We start from the raw sequence: 26,504 nt of genomic DNA on the forward strand, positions 1-26,504 counted from the left end.
CATTTTCTAATGTTACACCATTAAGCTGTATCACTGTAATAGTAATAACATGGTATTATAATTATATATTTTATATTAAATGTAATATTACTAATAATATTACAGTATAATGTTATAGAATAATGCAATATATATTAATATTGTGCTATGGTCATAATATAATATATTGTATTTACTTGTTACTTGTAAGCCGCTCTGAGTCCCCTTCGGGGTGAGAGGGGTGGCAAATAAATGTTGTAAATAAATAAATGTGTCCTTGCAGCATTCTGTCCTTTGTTTTGGCCATTGGCCATGTGCTCTATGTCAGTACTGGCGTGGGGAGGGGTAATAGTACTCTGAAATATGAACAGCTTCTAGATGCCGCCAGCTTCAAAGACGAGGGACAGATATAAAGAGGAATGGTTTTGTTGACTCAGTAGAGGTAGCTTTCTTGTTATTGTGAAGGCTGAAATAAATATCGTTTCCAGTGAAGAACTACTTGTGAGCAATCCTTTGTTCTGAGGTCTGCCAAGACCTCGGGTTTTGGAATTAAAGCTGACGGACTCCTGGGATTTGTAGTTTTGTGAGTACTTAGCATTTCCTACCAAGACAGCTCTAGGTCTTATCTGAACAATAAATCCGATTATTCCTTAGAGCATAGAGCCATGGTAGTGAAAATGGTGGGTCAAAGTTGTTTAATCTAATTCCCAGAATGTCATGAAATAGAGGTGGAAGACAATGTTGGCCCTTCTTTACTTACTTAGGTGATCCCTCGTAGCTCGAGGATGATGGTCCTCCAAGTGAAGTGTCTTAGCGGTGGGTCTGTAGGTGGCTGTGGAGCCCTATTCTTGATCCACATGTTCTCCCACAGTGAGGACATTGGTTTCCAAGTGGAAGGTGGTCCTGGTCAGGGTTGGCTTGACGTGCCTTCCTCTTGACACATTTCTCCCCTTCGCCCTCCATTTGTGCCTCTTCGAATTCTGCAGCACTGCTGGTCACAGCTGATCTCCAGTTAGAGCACTCAAGGGCTAGGGCTTCCCAATTCTTGGTGTCTATGCCTTCATTATGGCCTTCATTCCCTCACCCATGTTGGTCAGTCCTTGCATAATCCTGGGCATGCATACATAGCTATTGTATGAGGCATTGGATTTCTCACTGACTTTGCTATAGCGCAGTGGTTCTCAACCTTTCTAATGCAGCGACCCTTTAATACAGTTCCTCAAGTTGGGGTGACCCTCAACCATACATTATTTCTGTTGCTCCTCCATAACTGTAATTTTGCTACTGTTATGAATTGTAATGTAAATATCTGGTATGCAAGATGTATTTTTCATTCACTGTACAAAATTTGGCACCAATAACCAGTACACCCAAATTTGAATACTGGTGGGGGTTTGATTTTGTCATTTGGGGGTTGTAGTTTCTGGGATTTATAGTTTACCTACAAACAAAGAACATTCCAAACTCCACCAACAATGGAATTGAACCAATCTTGCTTGGCTCACAGAACTCCCATGACCAACAGAAAATACTGGAAGGGTTTGGTGGGCATTGACCTTGAGTTTTGGAGTTGTAGTTCACCTACATCCAGAGAACACTGTGGACTCAAACAATAATAGTTCTGGGCCAAACTTGGCACAAATACTCAAAAATGCCCAAATGTAAACACTGGTGGAGTTTGGGGAAAATAGGCCTTGGGTTGTTGTAGGTTTTTCCGGGCTATATGGCCATGTTCTGGAGGCAATTTTTCTACTGACGTTTCGCCTGCATCTATGGCAAGCATCCTCAGAGGTAGTGAGGTCTGTTGGAAGTAGGAAAAATGGGTTTATATATCTGTGGAATGACCAGGGTGGTCAAAATAGGCCTTGACATTTGTGAGTTGTAGTTGCTGGGATTTATAGTTCACCTACAATCAAAGAGCAGCCTCAATCCCACCAACGATAGAATCGGGCCAGACTTCCCAAACAGAACTCCCTTGACCAACAGAAAATGCTGTGTTTTCTGGTGGTCTTTGGCAACCCCTTTGACACCCTCTCGCACGCCCCCCCCCCCCCCGGGGTCCCGATCCCCAGGTTGAGAAACACTGCTATAGAGGACCACTTGAAATGTATCAAAACACAATATAAACAATATATATATATATATATATATATATATATATATATATATACACACACACACACACACACACACACATACACACACGCACACACACATATATACATCTACAACAAATTCTCCCCTGTCCTACATAGCTTTTACCAGGCACAAAATATCTTTGTAATAACACTGATGGGGGAGACAAAGGCTGTTTTGAAAGGGATGTCTTTAAGCCTGGGACAGAATTCACACCTGATCAGCAACATCTGGTTTCCTATCCAGAGCAACCTCTTGAGTAACGCAGGCCTGAACCTCCTGCTAGAACCAGCCAAAAGGCTGACATGCCTGTTTAGTCCAGTGGAGTATTACAAACACTTTGCTTGTACAAAGACCTCAAGAGCAAACAGCTGTTTTTCTGCTAATAAATATCTTTTAACTTCAGCTATCAAAGCTTTTCTTGTACCGTTTGAGGTGCTTGACATTATAGAAGTCATTTCAAATTGGATTTGTATTTTTGGGAAGAGGTTAGGAGGCAAAGCCAACATGGATAGATGTTTGAACAGAATCGCAGTCCTTTTAAACAAAATGCCCTTTGGCATTTCCCACCATCAATACGCTAAACTGCAAGACTGAGAGGAAAATACGGCAAGAAAACACATTTTTTCCTATTTGTTTAATGCCTACAGACATTCTTAGCAATGTTCAGTGCATATAAAAGTATTTTTTAAAAAAAATAATAATATTCAAAACACATTTTCTGAAATCATCCTAACTTCTGAGTTCAGTTTTCATTACTTCATTACTTATTTTTACAAGATGTATTCCAAAAAGTTAAGAAATGAGACTTATAATACTGCTCACACGTATGTACGTACTGAACAGAAAATCTGCCGCATTTCATTCCACAGGAAAACGGCTTCTTGGCAATGCATCCATCCAGCAACAAACCCGCCAACTAGAAAACCAGACTATTCCACCAGTGAATTGCTAGTGAAGTCTGCGGTCTGTATTTTCAGGCAAGTGTACTCCCATGCTTTGCAGAAGGTTAGATGCTGGTCCTGCAAGTCCATCCTGAGCACTGTATGATTCCAGCAAGTTAGTCACCAGATTCAAGTCTATATCCACAGGGGTCAAGTCAGGCTCTTCTGCAGGACACTCATCTTCTAAGTCTCTATCAGGATCTTGGGAGGAAGATGCTTTATCAGGCTTGATCTGTAGTAGTCAGTGGAGACAAGGAAAATTAGGTCTTTGGTTAACCTTTAGTTCAGATATCTTTAAATAGCAAAAGACAAACTAGCAAAGACACATATTTTAGAAACACTATAACACAGAAGTTGTGTTAAGAAATAATTCTACTGGCTATCTGCTTTTCTCCTACTTCCTACTCTTTGTCAGAAACAAGATCTAAGGAAAACATACCACTTTTTGTTGGTGAGTAAAGCTTTTCCCAATATTGGTGGAAGCCAGTTCATGGTCCATGTCATCCATGTATGACCTGAGACTTCCAGCTGTTTCCTCCCAAGATGTTTTTTCTCCTTCCTTGTCGGTTTTCAGATCGGACTCTTCATCACTGTCAAGGAATTCAAACTCCTCCTCTTCTTCCAAATCATCAGAGTCCAGTTCTTCGGAAGTTGCTCCTAAGCCAAGTAAGTCCAAATGCAGAAAAAGAGAGAGAGAACACAATGTATTAGCATAATCATTACATAAGACAGGCACCCTCAAACAGCGGCTCTCCAGCCGTATGGGCTTCCCAGAATTCCTGACTATTGAACAAAACGACTAGGGTTTCATGGGAGATGGAGGCCCAAACAGCCAGAGAGCTGCAATTTGAGGAGGCCTGCCGTAAGGGATCGAAGAGACATACTCTTCTCCAAAGACATACTCTTCTGTCTCTTTCCTATCCACTTACCCAGTATTTTGTCTAAAGCATTTGAGAATGAGTCGACATCAAATGTGACACGAGATTCGGCAGAAGACCTGAAATGAAAAGTCAATAATGATATCTTGTACATCTGTCAAGTAGGAAATTACATCTGTCAAGTAGGAAATTTAGGTACCACTTATGTGGGGAGGCTAATTCAACTAATTTACGAGGTCATAAAAAAATCTCCAACAAGCATGAGGGGAATTAGGAAGTATTTCATCAGTATTGCAGATGGATGGTGAAGCGACAGCTCCCCTGGTGGCCAGAGAAAAAGTTGGAATGTTAAATAGCCTCTAATTGTCTGTCTATATGTGTTGTGTGTCTATGGCAGGGGTCCTCAAACTAGGGTCCGGATGCAGCCCTCAAAGGTCATTAACCCTGCCCTCGCTCAGGGTCAACCTAAGTCTGAAACGAAAGCACACAACAACAACAATCCTATCTCATCAGCCAAAAGCAGGCCCACACTTCCCATTAAAATACTAATAAGTTTATATTTGTTAAAATTGTTCTTCATTTTAATTATTGTATTGTTTTTAAGTGGTTTTTGCACTACAAATAAGATATGTGCAGTGTGCATAGGAATTCATTTGTGTTTTTTTCAAATTATAATCCGGCCCACCAACAGTTTGAGGGGCTGTGACCTGGCCCTCAGCTTAAAAAAATTGAGGACCCCTGGTCTATGGCATTGAATGTTTGCCATGTATATCCACATTGTAATACGCCCTGAGTCCCCTGTGGGGTGAGAAGGGCAGAATATAAATACTGTAATTAAATAAATAAGAGAAAAATGCATGGAGGTGGATCCAGTACAGCCCTTCTGCAAATGGAGTCTTTTTGTTGCAGAAAGGGCTTTTGCTGTAGGTTCAACAAAAATAACCAATTAATGACATCTAAATACTTCAAGATTTATACTATTGTTCCAGTATTGTTCAGCAAAAAACACAGTCAAAAGAAAACTTCTCAAATTCAGCTTGGTTAGCTCAACCACTAACTAAGCAATGTAGAAATAAGTATGCAACAAGGAAGCGTATACTGATAAGAGTATTTAAAGGCACACCATGGAATTTCTGCTCCTTCATATGACGACACTTGGGATATAAAAGTCTTCATGCTTTCCGTGACCTCGGCCAAGTCATAGTTCTGTTCCTCCTCATTTGAGACAGAAGCGGGTTTGTTTGTGCCTGATGCTTCTTGAAGGATCTCATCCAACGTGTCTGGAGAAATATCCAGCCAACTGTCATCTGAAATAGTAACACACAATGCAAGAGAAGATGGCAAATCTGGCTCAAACACTAACCCTGCTATGAGGGCATTCTTGCAAATAATCCGGGCTCTGTAGAGGCCATAAGAGAATCATTCATTGCCATTTGGTCTGATTCCAAAACCAAGTATGGGTACAGGCTTTTTATCTTAAAAAAAGAGTGTTTAAGAGACAAAATCAGCTTATTTCTTAATTTTACCTTTTTATATTCTTTCCCCTACAAAATTGTTCATGTTCTGTTTGCTGACATCCTCTCACACACAATATTCAGAATATTTGATATTCAGGTATTTATTTATTTATTTACGACATTTATAGCCTGCCTTTCTCAACCGTATGGCGACCCAAGGTGGGTTACAGATTGGTACGATTCGATGCCATGCATTCATAAAAGTGTGATTTAAAACAGTCAACATAACAATATAAAAACCATTAAAACATGTAGTCACCAATGTCATCTTGTTAAAATCGTTTTCCAGTAACATCGTCTGGCCATTCCATGTTCATCATTCATAGTTTCATGTTATCTTAAAAGGGTTAGTTGGGGTAGAATGTCTTAAGGGAACAATATTGCTGCATCCCCAACTCTAAAGGCTTGGTGTAATGTTATTCAAAGCTAAGGGATCAGGAAAAGACTGAAATTACATGATCCATCCTCTCAACTAAATCGCTTCACTATTTGAGGCCTATTATCATTGTTAGATCATAGTTGTCACCCTCTAAGTAAGACGCAAAAGCATAAGACGAACTTATGGTACTATTACCCTCTTCTTTCATCACTGCAGAATTCTGTATCAATTTCAAAACAAAAATACATCCTTTCCCAACCTTTCTTTGAAGGAACACAGTTCCCCTAAAAGGGGAGAGGAGGGGGAATCAGTACAGATGCATCCCTTTTCTTGTAGTTGCAAATACCCTGAGGACATAATTTGCATTGACCTTCTGGAGACCCTCCTGAGGTTGCTGTGGATACCTGTGGTAGTCCATCCAATTAATGGAAACTTCCTAGGACACATTACAATGATCCAATGCCCAGGAAAAGGCCATGTGGGGCTGAGTCACTTAATAGCCAGGTTTTGCAGAGAGTAATACTATGACAGACATATATATCTCAATGCAATATCTCAGCCTATGATTAAAATGAATCTAGGAAAACGAATGCCCTGATTAAACCTAGATTCTGACAGGATGGGTTGGAATATGCACTGATCTGTTTTATCTGGGAATAATAACAAAGTCACATGCAATGATAAACTTGGATCAAATGCAAATTGGAAGTCCTTAAGATGGGAGGGAAAGGTAGGAAACCAGCATGTGATTTTGCAGCTGTTATTGTAATGATAATACATTTGTACTGGGCAACAGTTATATAAATAACCTTACAGAACAGGGGAGATTAAAGGTTAAGCAGATAGATAAAATAAATAAATAAATAAATAAATAGAGAGAATCAAACAACAGACCAACATTATGCCAACCTTGCAGAATGCTGATGCCCACTAACCACACACCCCAACTTTTCACCTGTGTTATTGGGAAAAAATATTTCTCCTGAGAAGACTAAAGGTACTTTCCCATTTCCATATTTTATTCCAAGATCCCAATTTCTTGTAAAAATATAAACTATAAAAAATGTATAAAAATATAAAATATAAAAAATATATTTTATAAAAATATTTTATAAAAAGTATAAAAATATAAATAAAGCATCCACAAAAGTACATTAAACACCTTGTTGCAAAATTTAGACCGTATGCTTGAACATGGTTAAGCCCTTTTGAACTCAGAGAACTTACTTCTGAGTAGACATGTTTAGAATTAGTGTTTTTAGGCAACTGTTCCTGCCTATTTTAGCAACCCAACTAAACCTTTTTTAATGGTATGCTGGAGGGAAAAAACATCTTGATGCCTCCCTTTATTAAAAAAACAAAACAAAACAAAACTCTCAGGAAATAGGTGAAAGGAGAAAACTGAATAGGTATGATTTCTTTAGGATAATCAGGCAGTGGTGTGTGATTTCTGTATTTTGCTTCTTACCATCCTCAGGAGGGAGACTTTCTGCTTCTTTCCTTAAGTCCTCCAAATTAAAAGAAGTTTCTTTTAATATGGCCAGAATTTCTTCACCTGGACTATCAGCAACTGAACTATAAAAAACAAGAAAATACAATCCTCACATATGGATCAAACCAATTCTTCGAACTATATTTAGAACCATTTTTCTATAGTCAATGAGGCATAATTCAGCAGTTCAATAATCTGCCTTAGTACTAGAAAATATAGTTTTTTTATATTTCAACATACACACACAAGGGAAACTACATCTATGTGTACGTCTTGTTAAATATGCACACATTCTAGCTGAGTGCATATTTGGGAATCCCTGTTGGTTTACAAAATTCTATATAAATAAAAATGTAATGTTCGTTTGTGGGATTATCAAAACTCAAAAACCACTGGACAAATTGACACCAAATTTGGACACAAGACACCTAACAACCCAATGTATGTCCTTCACTCCAAAAATTGATTTTGTCATTTGAGAGTTGTAGTTACTGGGATTAATGGTTCACCTACAATCAAAGAGCATTCTGAACCCCACCAATGATGGAATTGAACCAAACTTGGCAAACAGTTCTCCCATGGCCAACAGAAAATACTGGAAGGGTTTGGTGGGCAGTGTCCTTTGGTTTTGGAGTTGTAGTTCACCTACATCCAGAGATCACTCTGCACTCAAACAGTGATGGATTTGGACCAAATTCTACATGAATACTCAATATGCCCAAATGTGAACACTGGTGGAGTTTGGGGAAAATAGAATCCTGACATTTGGGAGTTGTAGTTTCTGGGATTTATAGTTCACCTACAATCACAGAGCATTCTGAACTCCACCAACGATAGAATTGGGCCAAACCTCCCACACAGAACCCCCATGTGGACCACAACAACGCATGGCAGGGGACGACTAGTATTTTATAAAACCATTCCTATTTTTTAAAAAATCTATATCCAGACATTCACAGCAGAAAGTTCTATGGAGTACTACTCGTAATAGTATTTCAATAAATATTTGGGAGAGTCTCAACCAATTCAACTTAGTTTGTGGCAGCCACAAAAATGAAGTTTCTGGAGTATAGCAACTACTTTCAAAGTAAGTACTGCACATTTAAACAGGAAATAATACTTTCAAACCAGGAAAAGAACCATTTTCAAGTGTTGTTACCTGCTGTGATCAAACAAAGATATATACAGAAACATTTCACAGAACAAAAGGATCATATCGCCTTACAAAAATACAACAGACATTTTCCCTTAATATAAACACTAATATAAAACAGCAAACAAGTTCAATCTAAAACAACAATACACCACCACCCCATGCAACCCTACTAAACACATCCTACGTGTGGAACAATAAAAATAGTATATGAATCTTGCATTTTCTGGCTATTCGTTTTCATTTCTCAATGTCCTGTTCCCTTGAAATATCCTGATATAGCCATTCTTCTACTTTTAATAACCCACTTTGAAATCAGAAAACGAACAGTAAAATTTTGCCCCAATCTTTGGTGTAAAAAGGTGATAAATATATCCCAGTCCTTGAAACCGGCCAACTTTGGCAGTCTATTTACAAACCATTTGAGGCAACAGAATCCCCTCCTCAAGTGGAGACATGCTTACTAGGCTCTGTTAGCAATAAGCAAAAAGTGCAATAAGGAATATTTTTTTCCACAAATTAAAATACATACATGTGAGTGCAGGTGTAAGACAAAACAAATAGAAATCAACCCAAACAAAACAAAGAAACTGCTGCTAAATTCAAATAAACACTCTCACCTCTGTGGATGGATTACAGTCTGCTGAAAATAATTCTCTGCCATATGTAAGCGATCCAGATACTGTGCAGAACCTTCCAGTTCACCCTTTGAAACATAACAGGTTAATGCATTCTTCTCTTTGAGATGGGCTTTCACAGTGTATACCTGGGTATTTAAGACTGTACAATGCATACTTACTTTATAAGGACCAATAAGAGCAATGCCAGCATTAGTTATGTTGCAACAAAAACAGCCGGCAAAAAAGTTAAAAACATCTTGGTATAAAGCAATAAAGTGTCACTATTATAAATAAATCTAACAGATACTCAAAGCAAATGTTCTGCCTCTTATAAACATGTTTTCTCATTTTCAGTATTTGGATACTGTGGGAGGTATTCATTCATTCTACACCTTAAATGTATTTGGTAAACATGGCACCCCCCCCTCCCTACCCCCCCCCCCCCCCCAATACAATGGGATTTCCACCAGTCAGGAAATATTCCAGAAACTGTTCAATATGTGTTATTTTCGATAATCTATGTGAAAAAACCTGGCGAAGTAGTTTTGCTTCCCTCTGACTGATGCAAAATCTCACCTTAAAATAATTGTTTTTCTTGAGACTGTTGAGAAAGTTATCCCATAGAGGACCATTCAATGCACGTTTCTTGGAATCACGATGAGGAGGATTATTGTACTTTGCACACAGAATTTCAAAACCGTGAGCCTATGAGAAACGCAGGAAGAAAAGGAAAAACATATTGCCTTCACTTAAGTTTGGTCAATAATACAATTGCCTTTTAAAGTCACATTTTCAATGTAAAATTAATTACAACGTAAAGTGTATTCTGAAGGAAAGAAATATACCTGTGATATGTTTTGCCAGAGTGAATTTTTTCTATTGATTTTAATGTAAAGGCACTAGTTAACACAATTTTTTTTTGTCGTGTCAGGAGTGACCTGAGAAACTGCAAGTCGCTTCTGGTGTGAGAGAATTGACCGTCTGCAAGGACGTTGCCCAGGGGACGCCCGGATGATTTGTTGTTTTATCATCCTTGTGGGAGGCTTCTCTCATGTCCCCACATGAGGAGCTGGAGCTGATAGAGGGAGCTCATCCGCCTCTCCCCGGATTCGAACCTGCGACCTGTTGGTCTTCAGTCCTGCCAGCACAGGGGTTTAACCCACTGCGCCACTGGGGGCTCAACGCTAAATTGAAACTTGTCTTCACAAAGCTGAGCTTTGGTATGAACTATTGATATATATCTATCTCTACAGAATATTTATTATGCATTATTAATTCAATTATATGTGATAGTGGGCCAGAGGTTTAGCACAGCTGGTAAATCATCAGCAACTATAAGATTGCTATCAACCGAAAGATTGCAAGTTCGAACCCTGGGTTGGCGTGGGCAGCCAACCATCAGCCCTGCCGACTGTTTACCTAAGCAGTTCGAAAACAGCTTTAGCTGTAATTAGAGAAATTAGGTACCGCTAAAAAGCAGGGGAGGTGTTTTACAATGCCATAAAGAAAAAGAAGATCATTAAATGCTGGAACGAGGAAGTCCTGACGGCTCTTCATCATAGAGGATGGAGCGACAGCACCCCCTGTGCCACGACACAAAAACCTCCTTCTGTCTGTGTACTGTCAATACAAACGGCATTGAATGTTTGCCATGTATGTGTACTTGTGATCCGCCCTGAGTCCCCTTCGGGGTGAGAAGGGTGGAATATAAATAAAGTGGTGTTCTTGTTGTTGTTGTTGTTGTTATTATTATTATTATTATTATTATTATTATTATTAAGTGAAACATTATCTCACAAGCCAAATAAAAATCATGCATTAGAAACATATTATCATTACTACTATTATTTGTACCAGCTCACCAACTTCATGCCTATCTCATGCGCTTTGTATTGCGGATGTGAGCGAGGAGGCAATGAATATCCACTCCGTTTATCTGGAACAAAGGGTTGTTGAACCAACTGTGCGTAGAGACACTTCGTAAAGGTGACCTGAAAACGCCACAATATATCATTAAATATTCATTCCCTTGCAATACTATGAGAAAGAGTTTCCTTTCCTCTATTACAGTGGGTCCTTCAGATCTGCAATCTGCAATTTCAACAAATCGTGGATCATCTCAGCCCATATCTAACATGGTAATGTGCACAAAAATACATTGAGGTGGACATGTGTACATTGTCCCATTTCAATAACATAGGATGTGACCATCCACATTTTTTCCATTTGCGAAGGGTCCTGGAACTGAAGCCCTTCAGATCTGGAGGACCACAGTACTAGTATTACAGGCTTTATGGAGAGTAGAGAATATCACAATATTAATAGGAAAGTTTCTTTGATGTACTGGGAGCAAACAGATTTACTGTGGAGCATGAACTTTTGTAATTAATACCTTTGTTCATCAGGTGTCCTAAAGGTCACTGAAATGTAACTGTTACATTACAGTGAATTGACCTGGCATCTTGGCACTTTTTGTAACACTAGAAAAGGTTACGGTTGGGCCACATGCCAAGCTTTGCTCATGAAGAAAGATTTTCAGCCTTCTTCCCTCTTCAGCCTTAAAACATTGCTCCTACAACCTAAGAACATCATTCTGAGTGTCATCAAACACAGCCAAAAGCTGTCTGATCAGAAGAGAAAAGCCTCTAAAGTTTGACACATGTAAAAAGAATCACAGGACTATGCAATCCCAAAACACCACTACGAGGGTTGAATTGAAAGTAATGCCTCCACCTTCGTTACTTGGGTTTGGATGGGAATATTTTAATAAATCAAATACAGAAATAATCCTTAGAATGTGCTCTTTAACTACCACTATTCACTTTTCCACATAATCATGACAATTGGATACATTTGGATACATTTTTGCCAATGATGAACAAGTTTTCTGAAGCCCTCGCGGAAGAAGTCAACACTCTGTAGATAGTCCACGTTTCGCAGGTGTACAGCAGGATTGGGAGGAAAATAGCTCCCAAAGCAGTTGCTCTACTCTGAACTCAAAAACAGAAAATGGAATGTTGGTGGGCAGGAAAAGAGATTTAAAGATGAGCTGAACGCCAACTTTAAAAACTCTGGCATAGACACTGAGAACTGGGAAGCCCTGGCCCTTGAGTGCTCCAGCTGGAGGTCCACTGTGACCAGCAGTGCTGCAGAATTTGAAGAGGCACGAATGGAGGAGGAAAGAGAGAAACATGCCAAGAGGAAAGCGCGTCAAGCCAACCCCAACCGAGCCCGCCTTCCACCTGGAAACCAATGCCCTCACTGCAGGAGAAGATGCAGATCAAGAATAGGGCTCCACAGTCACCTACAGACCCACCGGAACACTGATCCTGGAAGACTATCCTACTCAGCCAACGAGGGATCACCTAAGTAAGTAAGTATCTGTCCAAATAAGTCCTTTTTAGCCATTTTCTAAGGCCTCCAAAGTATATGGCAGTGGTGCACAACTTGTGGCTCTCCAGGTGTTCTGACTTTAGCTCCCAGAATTCCTGGCTGTTAGAAAAACTGGCTATGGCTTCTGGGAGCTGGAGTTCCAAACCCCTGCCACAAGTTGTACACCACTGCTACATGCTATTATTGGGTCAGAAATCCTACATTTCAGTAGAGTTTGATTACCTGTGGTTTCATGTAACCATGCAAAATCCAGGAAAGTAATCCCTGCTGATATGGAGGTTGTACTGTATATGATGGTTTTCTAATGTGATATAATAATAATAATAATAATAATAATAATAATACCTGGGAGTCACTCTGGACCGTGCTCTGACCTACAAGAAGCACTGCCTGAACATCAAGCAAAAAGTGGGTGCTAGAAACAATATCATACGAAAGCTGACTGGCACAACCTGGGGATCACAACCAGACACAGTGAAGACATCTGCCCTTGCGCTGTGCTACTCTACTGCTGAGTATGCATGCCCAGCGTGGAACACATCTCACCACACTGAAACAATGGATGCGGCTCTTAATGAGACATGCCACATTATCATGGGGTGTCTGCACCCTACACCACTGGAGAAATTACACTGCTTAGCCGGTATTGCACCACCTGACATCCGCCAGAAAGTAGCAGCCAATAGTGAAAGGACCAAGGCAGAGACATCCCCACCTCATCCCCTGTTTGGGTATCAGCCAGCACGTCAATGACTTAAATCTAGAAATAGTTTTCTAAGATCTACAGAGACACTCGCTGGAACACCCCAGCAAGCGAGAGTCCAAAAGTGACAGGCTCAAACCCAGAACCTCAACCAATGGCTGATACCAAATGAGAGACTCCCCCCTGGGCACACAGAGGACTGGGCAACTTGGAAGGCGCTGAACAGACTGCGCTCTGGCACCACAAGATGCAGAGCCAACCTTCAGAAATGGGGCTACAAAGTGGAATCCTCGACATGCGAGTGCGGAGAAGAGCAAACCATTGACCACCTGCTGCAATGCAACCTGAGCCCTGCCACATGCACAATGGAGGACCTTCTTGCAGCAACACCAGAAGCACTCCAAGTGGCCAGATACTGGTCAAAGGACATTTAATCAACTACCAAACTCACAAATTTTGTATTTTGTCTGTTTGTTTGCTTTGTTCTGTTAGAAATGTAATATAATTGACTGGTTGCCCTGACATGACAAATTAATAATAATAATAATAATCTTTATTTATACCCCGCCACCATCTCCCCAAGGGGACTCAGGGCAGCTTACATGAGGCCAAGCCCAACAACACATCAGTAAAAACAAAACAGCAAGCAAATAAAACAGTACAATTAATATAACTTACATATAAACAGTAACACAGAGAATTTAAAACCTTATGGCTGAGCCAGATGTAATAAATTAAAAATTTTGGGCATGAATAGAGGTAGGATGTATCTAAGCAGGAGGGTTTTAAAAGATAATGTAGGGAGACCAACCCAACGGGTAGTAAAGTGCTTCTGAGGACAACTGCAGAGAATTAATCAGAGCAGGGCATTGTTTCCTTATTCAGGGAAGGCACACTGGAACAGCCAGGTTTTAGGCTCCTCCTAAAGACTGCCAATGTGGGGGCTTGTTTGATATCCCTGGGGAGTGAGTTCCAGAGTCAGGGGGGCCACCACAGAGAAGGGCCTCCCCCTTGTCCCCACCAATCACGCCTGTGAAGGGGGCAGGAGCAAGAGCAGGGCCTCTCAGGATGATCAAAGAGATCTCGTGGGTTCGTACACAGAAATGTGGTCATGCAGGCAGGCAGGTCCCAAATAATTCAGGGCTTTGTAGGTAAGAATCTGCACCTTGAATTGGGTCCGGAAAATGAATGGCAGCCAATGGAGTTCTTTAAACAGGGGGGTTGGCCGATCCCTGTAAGTCGCTCCAGTTAGTAACCTGGCTGCTGGTCCCAAATCATTCAGGGCTTTGTAGGTAAGAACCTGCACCTTGAATTGGGACCAGAAAATTAACGGCAGCCAATGGAGTTCCTTATACCTTACCACTTTGAGTAAAAATATAAATTATATAAACAGTCCCTTTCCATTTGTGTCTGTGCGCACAGTGTGCAAAGTTCTTGTCTGAGGAGGGAAGTCTCTGGGAAATTAGAAATATGCAAAGGGCTGGAATAAAATGGCTTGTTGATATGTAGCATGGTTGCTGAATATTGGGATGCCCAGAAAAGATGCTGATGGTGAGTGGAGAGTTATTTCACAAGCAAGGACCCTCTCTCCCACCCCAGGGCCAGAGTTGGAGAACTAAACCCCTTGTGACACTTCCATTAAGCTCATATGTGAGAAGAAAATGTCATGAAAGCCCAAAGCTTCATAAAAAACACATGATGTATTTTGGAGAGAAACAAGTGGAGGCATCACTTACTGAAGTCATTATGCGTGTCTCTGGTGGGAAAGTTCTGAACACACGGCACGCTTTTAAGTCAAAGGGATCTCTTAGATAAAAAGCTTGCACTGCTGCTGCAACTAACGAAGGATGTCGCTTTAGTACTGTTGCAATGCCTGCTGGAAGATAACAGTGAGCTCGGTGAAGGAAAGCCTGTATTTTCTCAGGATACCTATGGCAAAGAAATGGCAACAAAATGCGTAATTCAGAGACTGTTTGATCACAGCCAAGAGATAGTTTTTCATGTGCACTTGATTTTTTTTACCTTTTCCCTCTTTTAACTTATCCCCCTTAATTATATGCTTCTCCAAGACTATAAAGATGACCACTGCTCTTGCCAGATCTGCCCTGAAGTCTGATAATCATTACTAAGATGAAGTCTGATAATCATTACTAAGATGAGAGAACAGTATCTTGTTATTGTATTGTATTTTTTTTCTTCTGCAAAAGCCAAATCCAAACATAACACTTGGCATTAATTCGGCCATAACATTACAACGGGCCCAAGGTACCCAATGGGTTTGGTTCTGGGAAGAGTCTTTCACCTAGTTCAGCCCTATTCGACCATGCAAGTGGGATTGGTTCCAGGAAGGGACCCCCGAAGGTCATCTAGGCCAACCCCATTTTACTATAGAGAAACTACAGTGGGGAAATGGGCATCCATTGAGATTTGGTTCCACAAAGGAACCCTCTCAAAGGCCATCTAGTCCAGCCCCATTTGGCCACAGAATTACAAAGGCCTCAAGGTATCTAATGGGGTTGGTTCCAGAAAGGGAACCTCAAAGGCCATCTAGTCCAACCCCATTTTACTATAGAACAGTGGTTCTCAACCTTCCTAATGCCGTAACCCCTTATACAGTTCCTCATGTTGTGGTGACCCCCAACCATAACATTATTTTCATTGCTACTTCATAACTGTAATTTTGCTACTGTTATGAATCATAATGTAAATATCTGATATGCAGGATGGATTTTCATTCACTGGACCAAATTTGGCCCAAATATCCGATACACCCAAATTTGAATATTGGTGGAGTTGGGGGGAATTATTTTGTCATTTGGGAGTTATAGTTGCTGGGATTTCTAGTTCACCTACAATCAAAGAGTATTCTGAAGTTCATCAATGATGGAATTGAACCAAACTTGGCACACAGAACTCCCATGACCAAGAGGAAACACTGGGAGAGTCTGGTGGACATTGACCTTGAATTTTTGGAGTTGTAGAGAGCACTGTGGACTAAAACAATGATGGATCTGGACTAAACTTGGCACAAATACTTAATATGCCCAAATGTGAACACTGGTGGAGTTTGGGGAAAATAGACCTCAGCATTTGAAAGTTGTAGTAGCTGGGATTTCTAGTTCACCCACAATGAAATAGCATTCTGAATCTCACAAATGATAGAATTGGTCCAAACTTCCCACACAGAACCCCCATGACCAACAGAAAATAGTATGTTTTCTGATGGTCTTTGGCGACCCCTCTGACACCCTCTCACGACCCCCACAGGGTTCCTGACCCCCAGGTTGAGAAACACTGCTATAGAGAAACTAGAGTGGAGACATGGGTATGTATTGAGGTTTGGTTCCACAAAGGGTTCCCCTCAAATACCATCTAGTCCAGCCCCATTCGGCCATGTAAGAATACAGCAGGTCCTTGATATAATAATGGGTTTCGTTCCCCCAAAAGTCATCTAGTCTAACCCCATTTTACTATAGAGAAATCCTTTATTCAAAAGCACTTTTAAAAATGGCTTCTAATTAATACTATTTGTTTTAATGTAAAGAAGATGCTTTTGATATTACTTCGAAGTAAAATTGGGAGGAACTACATCCTGAAGAGTATAATTATGAAACACTGTTCATACAATTGGTACAAATATGCATCATAATGTAGGCTAAGAATGATTCCAGTCAATTCCTAATAAAATGTTTTCAGATCAGGAAACTTACCCACTGATGCGCTTATATACTGCACTTCTAATAGATTTTGAAGCCATATAGTGCCCAGAATGGCCAGACAACAAGTTCAAGGCCTGAGGAATTGTAGGATTGTTAGTAGGTAACAACATCTCATCTCCAGGAGTCTTTGGCAATGGAATTATGTACAATTCCCCATTATAAAAGAACACCTAAGGAAATATAGATATATTAGTTTGTGAAAGTTCCTCATACATGTTCTAGATTCATAAATGATGGACTGATAAAAATACAACAGATAAATCTGTAGAATTTTAAGCCAAAGCCCTAAAAGTCCTTTTCCCATGGCCTTTCAATAAAGCACACAAACATGAATAAAATAAACACATCAAATATACTGTGCAAATTCAAACCTAGCATATACAGGTTTAGTACTGTTTTAGTAACTGGTGTCTTGCTTACTCGATTGTTGCTATTTTCAGGATTTAGCCATTTGGGAAGGAAATCAGCTGCTTCTATCAGTAGAAATTCACCATCATTATCATCCACCCTATTAAAAAATTACAAAAAATCTTAAATACGGAACTTTCTCATTCTATCATAACTCTATGCATATAGTTAACAATAGTGAAAGATGAAGTGATAAGTTACTTTGAGGTAATCATATTATGGCACAGACTTAACATCCTCCCGCAAAAGAACAAGTAATGCCCACATACAAATTTTATATAAATACAACAAAAAGAAAACTATCAGCTTAATATATGGCTATATAAGGTTAAATCTAACACTACAAAAGGAACGGTTGGCTAGCATGATAAGACTTTGTTCCCCTCCCCATAAAATATTACATGCTACTCAAAAACCTGGACTTTGAATAAGTGGGTGCAAACAAAATTGCAAGGGAGAAGGAGAATAACTTCCTCCCAGTTCCATTATCATAAAGCAAGCCCTTGGAACTATAGCCTGACATAAACTCATCTTAAACTACTTCCACAACTCATTCATTGCTGCATCAATGAGCTCTTTACGGTTCTGGACCAGCTTACTTGTCCAAACGCATCTGCCTCTATGTCCCACCTCGTAACTTAAGATCATCGGGGGAGGCCCTGCTCTCGCTCCCACCAACATCACAAATGTGGCTGGTGGGGACGAGAGACAGGGCCTTCTCGGTGGTGGCCCACCACCTGTGGAACGTGCTTCCACATGAGATACGATCAATCCCATCCCTCCTGGCTTTCAGGAAGAAAGTAAAATCGTGGCTATGGGATCAAGCTTTCGATTAGCAGACATAAATTAGCACTTTAATGGAAATGGATTGGAAAGGTGATTTACACGAGGATATGATTCTATTTGGTAACAAATGTTTTTATATTGTTTAATTAATGGCTTATGTATTTAATGTATATTATGTATTTTAATGGTTTGATTGTTTGTTTAATGGTTGTTGTATTAATTGTTCATGTAACGGCATCGAATTGCTGCCTATGTAAGCCGTCCTGAGTCCCCCTTTTGGGGTAGAGAAGAGACGGGATATAAATACCAGAAATAAATCAAGAAGTATTGCAAGTTTGAATATGAAAATGGCTTCCCATAAGTTACCTAGCTACTAGTTCTGGAAATTCCTTTGTAATTTCTTTTATGAGGTACACAATGAACCATTCATCTTCAATATTATCTCCAAATTTTGTGAGACCAGCAATATGAGCAGGAATATCTCCTGGAAAAACAGAATATGAAGTTAGACCACATTAGGATGTTTTCTAGAAGCCCCCAGAATATTTCCAATACCAAGCTGAAATAACTGATATAATGGCTTATTTTTCCTCTATTTCTCTCATTATACTCTATGTACACAGTGTTTGAGATTGTAAATATCTTAGGGAGAAATCTGAGAACTCTGAGTTTTATAAAATTTAATATAATTCAATGACTCTATATTAATACTGTCGTTACCAAATGGGACTGGGTTTGTCATGTTATCTTTTGTTTCAAAAAGAAAAAATAATTACTTCAGAAGTATTCATGAGTAGGAATATATAGAAAGACATGGTCTTCTCACATAACCAGGTAGGTGATATTTACTGGGTTTTTCTAACTAAAGCTTTGAGACCAAAGGCATGACAGAAGAGTATGTGAACTACTTAAATAAGGCCCACAAAAGTTTCAAATACATTCTGAGTGGAAATCAAAACTTGAAAGATTACATGACATCTAACATGCATAGAAAATTGAGATCAGTACAATTGACAGGTAATTATATTCAACAACTACACGCAGCTCTATGCTGTTTCTTCCCACCCCCACCCCCCAAAAAAGAACTGCCCCTCAAAACTCTAGTGGCATAAGGATGAGGGCAACCTGCCACATTAGTGGCTTTGTTTCTAACACAAAGATACTACGCAACCAGAAACTATCACCATTGGCCAATGAAGCTCCTAATCTCAAAAATTGCCAATCTCTGAAAAATAGACCAAAAGGTTTTGCAGAATTCTTGAACATTTGGGACGCTTTAAGAAAGCTTTAGTATAAATGTTGAGGAAAGAGGGGACTGCAGTCCAGCATATGTAAGACTAAGAGTTGGGACCTCCTGGTTTCCACATAATTAAATAGTCTTTTCCCGAAATCACAAATGAATTTTAAAAAATATAACTGTTTTACCTTTGGCAGGTTTGACCTTCAAATTAAATGGCTGGTATTGCCAGATGTAAGAAACCAGTATGGGTGCAAATCGTGCTAAGATTCTTTCAATGTATTGCTGAAGAATTTGAGGGTTTCCTGGTTCATGTGCAAGGAACAGCTGGTACTGCACCGCATCTTCCACAGATGCAAAGTTCAGCTCTTCCATTCTGTATTTAACAAAGCGTCCTGCCAAAAGAAGCATTTTGAAACGAATTATACATACAATAATGTTTCTTCCAACAATACATCGAAAACATCAACGATGCTGTGAAAATGTGGATTCTGCTTGCTTGAAAGCTACCATTAAAATAGACCATGGTAAAGGTAAAGATCTCCCTTGACATTAAGTCTAGTTGTGTCCGACTCGGGGTGTGTGTGTGTGTGTGCTCATCTCTATTTTCTAAGCCAAAGAGCTGGGGTTGTCCTTAGACACCTCCAAGGTCATGTGGCCGGCAATACGCCATACTAATACAAAAACCCTACTATATCATACCATAAACTCTGTACTGACTTGAAATTAGTGTTAAAATACGGTAATTAAAAGCAAATTAAGAGCAAACTTAATCTAGCAGTGTTTTACTGCTTTACTGTATTATAAATGCTTTTAAATCTAAAGTATTATTTCTTCATTTTTTTGCCAGTTGCTTCAGTTCCTGTTAACAGGGAGTCTACTGCACCAAGAAAACAACTAGATCCAAAATTTTGTTTTTGTTTTGTTTTTTAAATCACAGCAACTGATAATTCTAGGATGATGGGAGTTGCAGTCTAACCTCTGTATCTGGCTAGCTGTGAAAATGTCCCTGAAACCAGCAGAAATAGAGACTTCAATGCTAGGCGTTTAAAATGTGTGGGCTCTGGAAGGATGTAGTATAGCCACACTGCAGAATTATGACACCACTTTAACTACCATGGCTCATTGCAATAGACCTTGGGGATTTTTAGCTTTGCGAGAGTGTTACCCTTCTCTGGCAGAGAGCTGTGCTATCATGGCAAAACTACAAATTTCTTTCTTTCTTTCTTTCTTTCTTTCTTTCTTTCTTTCTTTCTTTCTTTCTTTATAGCTTTTATATTCCGCCCTTCTCACCCTGCAGGGGACTCAGGGCGAATTACAGTGTACACATATATGGCAAACATTCAATGCCAGTTTTTGACATACAAACATATACAGACATACACAGAGGCTATTTAACTTTTCTGGCCGCCAGAGAGCTGTCACTTTCATTGTCCATCTGCGACGCTGATGAAGCACTTCCGCATTCCCACATGCTTCCCCACTGGAATGCTTTGCTGGAGTCTTCTTTATGGCCTCATAAATCAGTTAATTTAGCCGCCCCACACTTTAAGGTGGTACCTTATTTTCCTACTTGACAGATGCAACTGTCTTTCGGGTTGCAAAGGTCGACAACAGGCTACACACAATTGGTTGGAAACCCACTCCAACCCGGGCTGGCTTCAAACTCATGACCTTTTGGTCAGAGTGATCTTAATGCAGCTGACACTCAGCCAGCTGCGCCACAATCCCACAGTAGGTGCAGTTTGAAGCCCCTTTATCTGCTTAGAAGAAAAGCCAACATCTGCTAGGAACTGGGGAGCCAGGATGTTTCAGGCTGAAAAACAACATCCTCTGTACATGAGGCAGGGCAGTGTGGACAAGAATACAGGTGCGGAGTTGTTTGTTTGGTTCCACAGTCACATAAGGTGGAGAATTCTTTTAGGTAGTGCCATTTTGCCAGGTTGACTTTTGATCTGCCCACTCCACTTCTGGGCAGATCAAAAGTCAACCGGAGTCTGTTCAGGGACTTCCAAGTTGCCAATTCTTGGTTTGCCCCTGGAGGAAGACCCTCGTGGGGAGCCACCCAGTTGGGATTTCCTGGTTTAGCTGCCCAGAGGGATACCCTTGCTGTTGCTGGGGGGACGTCAAGAGGAGTGGTAGTTCTCATAAAGCTTTTCCTTGATTTGAGTCTACTGGGAGGAGGCTGGTAGCCATGTAGTGGGTGGCTTTCAGAGTGTTCAACCTTATTTCTCTCACATTTAGCAGCAACTTCCCATCGCACATCGGGGGGGGGGGGGGGGGAGATGCCAGCTAGCTTATAGAGTTTATCAACAGGTGTAGGTTTAAGACATCCTGTGATTATTCTGCATGTTTCGTTCAATGCTATGTTCACCTGCTTTACATGGGCATATTTTAAATAATCTCTCTCTCTATATATATATATCTATATATATCAGTGGTTCTCAACCTGTGGGTCCCCAGGTGTTTTGGCCTACAACTCCCAGAAATCCCAGCCAGTTTACCAGCTGTTAGGATTTCTGGGAGTTGAAGGCCAAAAAACCTCTGGGGACCCCAGGTTGAGAACCACTGCTCTCTCTATATATACAAACATAGACACACACACGTTGAGTTATCCCCAGGGGTAAGAAAAGCGGTATAGAAATGCAGTTGATAAATAAATTAAAAGCAGAAAATGTGGGGTTTTATTCAGCTGTGTGGAAGGGGCCTGAGTCCACACTGTCATATAATCCAGTTCAATGTGCATTTTATACAGCTGTGGTGAAGGGGCCTCAGATAACTCAGTTCAAAGCAGATATTGTGGATTATCTGCCTTGATATTCTGGTTCATATGGCTGTGTGGAAGGGCTTCTAGGTCTATATAGCAGGCATAGGCTGCTCTCACGCCCGTACCTTGGGAAGTCTGACTTGGCCACGGTAGTCCATGCTCTAGTCACATCCCGTATAGACTACTGCAACGCTCTCTAGTGGGGTTGCCTCTGAAGACTGCTCGGAAGCTTCAAATGGTCCAACGATCAGCAGCCAGGATGCTAACAGGAGCGGCACTCAGGGAGCATACTACTCCTCTGTTGCGCCAGCTCCACTGGCTGCCAATTTGCTACCGGGCACAATTCAAAGTGCTGGCTTTAGCCTTTAAAGCCCTAAACAGATCTGGCCCGATCTACCTGTCTGAACGCATCTCCTCCTATGAACCAGTTAGGACATTAAGATCGTCTGGGGAGGCCCTGCTCTCGGTCCCGCTGGCTTCACATGCACGCCTGGCAGGGACAAGAGACAGGGCCTTCTCAGTGGTGGCCCCTCGGCTGTGGAACGCCCTTCCTGCAGATATCAGATCGGCCCCCTCCTTGCTGGCATTCCAGAGGAAAGTAAAGACCTGGCTGTTTGAACAGGCATTTGACTAAGCAGTGTAATTGATTGATTAGCGGAACACGGAATAATGGATAACAAGACTGGATTCTGATTCTATTGATGAGACCTGATGGATTTGTTATATTGATGTATTGTTGTATTGATGTTTACTGTTTAATTAATTTGTTATGTTATTGCTTTTAAATGCCCAGTGATCTTGTACTGCGTATACTGAAACTGTTGCTGTTAACTGCTCTGAGTCACCTAAGGGCTGAGAAGAGCGGTATACAAATGAAGTAAGTAAGTAAGTAAATAAATAAATATTGTGGATTTTGTCGAAGGCTTTCATGGCTGGAATCACTCAGTTCTTGTGGGTTTTTCGGGCTATATGGCCATGTTGTAGAGGCATTTCTCCTGACGTTTCGCCTGCATCTATGGCAAGCATCCTCAGAGGTGAGGACCTGACCTCACCTCTGAGGATGCTTGCCATAGATGCAGGCGAAACGTCAGGAGAAATGCCTCTAGAACATGGCCATATAGCCCGAAAAAACCCACAAGAACTGAATATTGTGGATTAATTGCCTTGATATTCTGGTTCATATGGCTGTGTGGAAGGGCTTCTAGGTCTATATAGCAGACATGGGCAAACTTGGGCCCTCCAGGCGTTTGGAATGGCCTAAGCTTGCCCCCTGGAGCCTCAAATGGATGGGTTAAACCACTGACCTGCTTCCATGGGAAGGGGGTGAGCTCTCTCATGCCTTAGGCCCCTTCCACACTGATTTGACCCAAAGCCCCCTCCCTGACTCCCTTCCTCCCACTGGCTCACTACACTACTACATAGAACTCTCACAGAGAAGCAGGCCTCACCAACGTCTCGCGAGAGCCGCCTTTCCCCTCCACAATCAGTCGATGGGCTGTGGTGAGGCGAGCGCGCGCCACGCTCTCCGCTCTCCGTACCGCTCGCGCTGCTCCTACCATTGAGCTGCGACTTCCGCTCGGGCTAGAGTGGGGGGAGAAGGCGGGAGGAAGGAAGGCAGGCAGGCAAGGAAAACAAGGAGGCGGGGCGTCGCCATGGCGGCCAAGGGCCGACCTGGGCCGAGATGAGGCGCTGAAGGAGGATGATCTCGCGATATACGCGGAAGCCGGTGCCCCCCGACGCCCTGGGCATGTGAGTGGCCTCGCCCGCCTCTTTTCCTCCTTTCCCTCCGCTTCCCTTCTCCTTTGCTTCTTCGTCTCCCCCAAGGAGGCCTCTGAGCTGAGGGAAGGAAGGCTTCCCTGTCCCGTTAAGGCAGCCATGGGCAAACTTCGGCCCTCCAGGGGTTTTGGACTTCAGCTCCTACAATTCCTATCAGCCATGTTCCAGTAGCATTTTCTCCTGACGTTGCACCTCCATCTGTAGCAGGCATCTTTAGAGGTTCTGTTGGCAGTAAAGCAAGTGGGGTGTATATATATATATACCTGTGAAATGTCTGTGGTGGGAGGAAGAACCCTTGTCAGTTGAAGCAAGTGTGAATGTTGCAATTAGCAAGCTTGAATAGCATTGAGTAGCCATGAAGCTGCAAAGTCAATCAGTCAGAGTATAAGAAGAAGAAGAAGAAGAAGAAGAAGAAGAGGAACAAGCCACGAGAGTCAAGATGAAGATCCACCCAGAGGAAAAATGTTCCTGCCATACATCAAGGGAACCACTGACCGCATAGGGAAGCTGATGAGGAAACACAACATACAAACAATCTACAAACCCACCAAGAAAATCCAACAAATGCTACGTTCAGCTAAGGACAAGAGGGATCCTCTCACCTCTGCAGGAGTCTACCGTATACCATGCAGCTGTGGACAAGTCTACATAGGGACCACCAAACACGAATCAAGGAACATGAAAGGCACTGCAGACTACTCCAACCAGAGAAATCAGCCATAGCAGAGCACCTGATGAACCAACCTGGACACAGCATTTTATTTGAGAACACAAAAATGCTGGACCACTCTCACAACCACCATGTCAGACTACACAGAGAAGCTATTGAAATCCACAAACATGTGGACAATTTTAACAGAAAGGAAGAAACCATGAAAATGAACAAATCTGGCTACCAGTATTAAAAAATTCTAAAATTGCAACAGCAAAAACAGCAGAGAGGAAAACAGGCAGGGACATCTAATCACCTTTCAAGAAGAGTTTGCTCCAGGCACAGCCAGCCCATTGTATGCTAATCAAGGTGGTCAGTTGAAAGAGTCACACCTAACCCAACTTACAAAAGCCCTTTGTCTCACCCTTGTCATTCCACAGATATATAAACCCCTTTTTCCCAGTTCCAGCAGACCTCACCTCTGAGGATGCTTGCCATAGATGCAGGCGAAACATCAGGAGAAATGCCTCTACAACATGGCCATATAGCCCGAAAAAACCCACAAGAACTGAGTGATTCCAGCCATGAAAGCCTTCGACAATACATAATAATAAAAACTTTATTTATACGGGATATAAATAAAATTTATTATTATTATTATTATACCCTCACTGATTGACTTTCGTTTGTGGGATTATCATAACTCAAAAATCGCTGAACGAATTGACACCAAATTTGGACACAAGATGCCTATCAGGCCAACAAGTGACCATCACTCATAAAAATACTGAAAAACACAGCAAAAGAGATTAAAAATCCAAAAAATAAAAATTCCAATGAATGCGTAAAATCATACACACACACATATATATATATGCACAAACACACATATATACACACTAACTGTCCCCTGCCATGCCTTGCTGTGGCCCAGTCTGTGTCTATGTGTTTTGTGTGTGTATATATTTGTGTCTATGTGTGTGTTTGAGTATATATATGTGGTTTTGTGCATGTGTTGTAATGTATTTTTTTGATTTTTGGCTTTTTAAGTCACTCCTGCTGTATTTTCCAGTGTTTTATGTGTGATGGTCACTCGTTGGCCTGATAGGTGTATTGTGTCCAAATGTGGTGTCAATTAGCTCAGTGGTTTTTGAGTTATGTTAATCCCACAAACAAACATTACGTTTTTATTTATATAGATATACACACACACAAAACACATATACACAGAGTAGGCCACAGCAATGCGTGGCAGGGGACAGCTAGTCTATATAAATAAAAATGTAATGTTCGTTTGTGGGATTAACAACTCAAAAACCACTGGACGAATTGGCACCAAAGTTTGGGCATAATACACCGATCAGGCCAACAATTGACCATTACTCATAAAAACACTGAAAAACACAACAAAAGGGACTTTAAAAGCCAAAAAATATAAAAAATACATTACAAGGCATGCACAACACCATATATATATACACACAATCACACATTTAGGCACGTATACACAAATATATACACACAAACATATATCCACATATAATAAATAAATAAATAAATAAATAAAAATTTATTTATGCCCCACCACCATCTCCCCAAGAGGACTCAGGGCGGCTTACATGAGGCCAAGTTCAACAATCACAACAAAGCAAATATACAGCATAAAATAATACATCAATAAAATATAATGAAAATAATAAAAACAGTATAAAATAGGCACACAAAACAATATAAAATCACAATATACACAAATATATACACACACAAAGCACATATACACAGACTGGGCCACAGCAACACGTGGCAGGGGATGGCTGATACATCAATATAAATAGAATCACCGTGCTAAGTCTATGAGAAGCAAACATTAAATTGATTTAATTAACTCTTTATAAAATATAGAATGAACCATATTTTAAAATTATTTTGTGTTATGGAACTACGCTTCATAATTCGCTGTTTTTT

At 40.8% G+C, this 26,504-nt stretch overlaps 2 protein-coding genes across 5 annotated transcripts in view; one reads left to right on the plus strand and one right to left on the minus strand.

The window, feature by feature from the left end:
- Nucleotides 1–2,814: 2,814 nt before the first annotated feature.
- ECD (ecdysoneless cell cycle regulator) lies at nt 2,815–23,672 on the minus strand. 2 transcript variants are annotated; one of them, XM_060768802.2, is made up of 14 exons: nt 23,560–23,672; nt 19,533–19,739; nt 18,474–18,591; nt 17,334–17,421; nt 16,905–17,083; nt 14,931–15,123; nt 10,961–11,089; nt 9,675–9,803; nt 9,099–9,184; nt 7,302–7,408; nt 5,061–5,244; nt 3,989–4,056; nt 3,499–3,716; nt 2,815–3,291 (listed from the first exon to the last, which is right to left on the minus strand). In XM_060768802.2, exons 2-14 carry the CDS (start codon nt 19,717–19,719, stop codon nt 3,067–3,069), a joined length of 1,911 nt encoding a protein of 636 aa, XP_060624785.2. In that variant the 5' UTR covers nt 19,720–19,739; nt 23,560–23,672; the 3' UTR covers nt 2,815–3,066. The 2 variants fall into 2 exon arrangements, with proteins under 2 accessions (XP_060624785.2, XP_060624786.2); XM_060768803.2 differs by having other exon boundaries at nt 23,543–23,672.
- Nucleotides 23,673–23,716: 44 nt separating this feature from the next.
- FAM149B1 (family with sequence similarity 149 member B1) overlaps nt 23,717–26,504 on the plus strand; it is a 30,273-nt gene continuing 27,485 nt past the window's right edge. For all 3 annotated transcript variants that reach the window (XM_060768804.2, XM_060768806.2, XM_060768807.2), the window contains exon 1: nt 23,717–23,860. In XM_060768804.2, the coding sequence (XP_060624787.2) occupies nt 23,811–23,860 (50 nt within the window). In that variant the 5' untranslated portion in view covers nt 23,717–23,810. The remainder of the gene's footprint in view (nt 23,861–26,504) is intronic.

The sequence above is a fragment of the Anolis sagrei genome, chromosome 3 (assembly GCF_037176765.1).
Source record: "Anolis sagrei isolate rAnoSag1 chromosome 3, rAnoSag1.mat, whole genome shotgun sequence".
Classification (NCBI taxonomy): Eukaryota; Metazoa; Chordata; class Lepidosauria; order Squamata; family Dactyloidae; genus Anolis; species Anolis sagrei.

Bases quoted from the DNA above. Each gene is read 5' to 3' on its own strand.
- ECD (XM_060768802.2), bottom strand. From the start codon at position 19,719: ATGGAAGAGCTGAACTTTGCATCTGTGGAAGATGCGGTGCAGTACCAG. The intron at 17,084-17,333 runs GTAAGCAAGACA...ATATTTCCTTAG, and splicing joins CTGAAAATAGCAACAATCGA to GTGTTCTTTTATAATGGGGA. The intron at 5,245-7,301 runs GTAAGAAGCAAA...TTACTATTTCAG, and splicing joins AAGTCTCCCTCCTGAGGATG to ATGACAGTTGGCTGGATATT.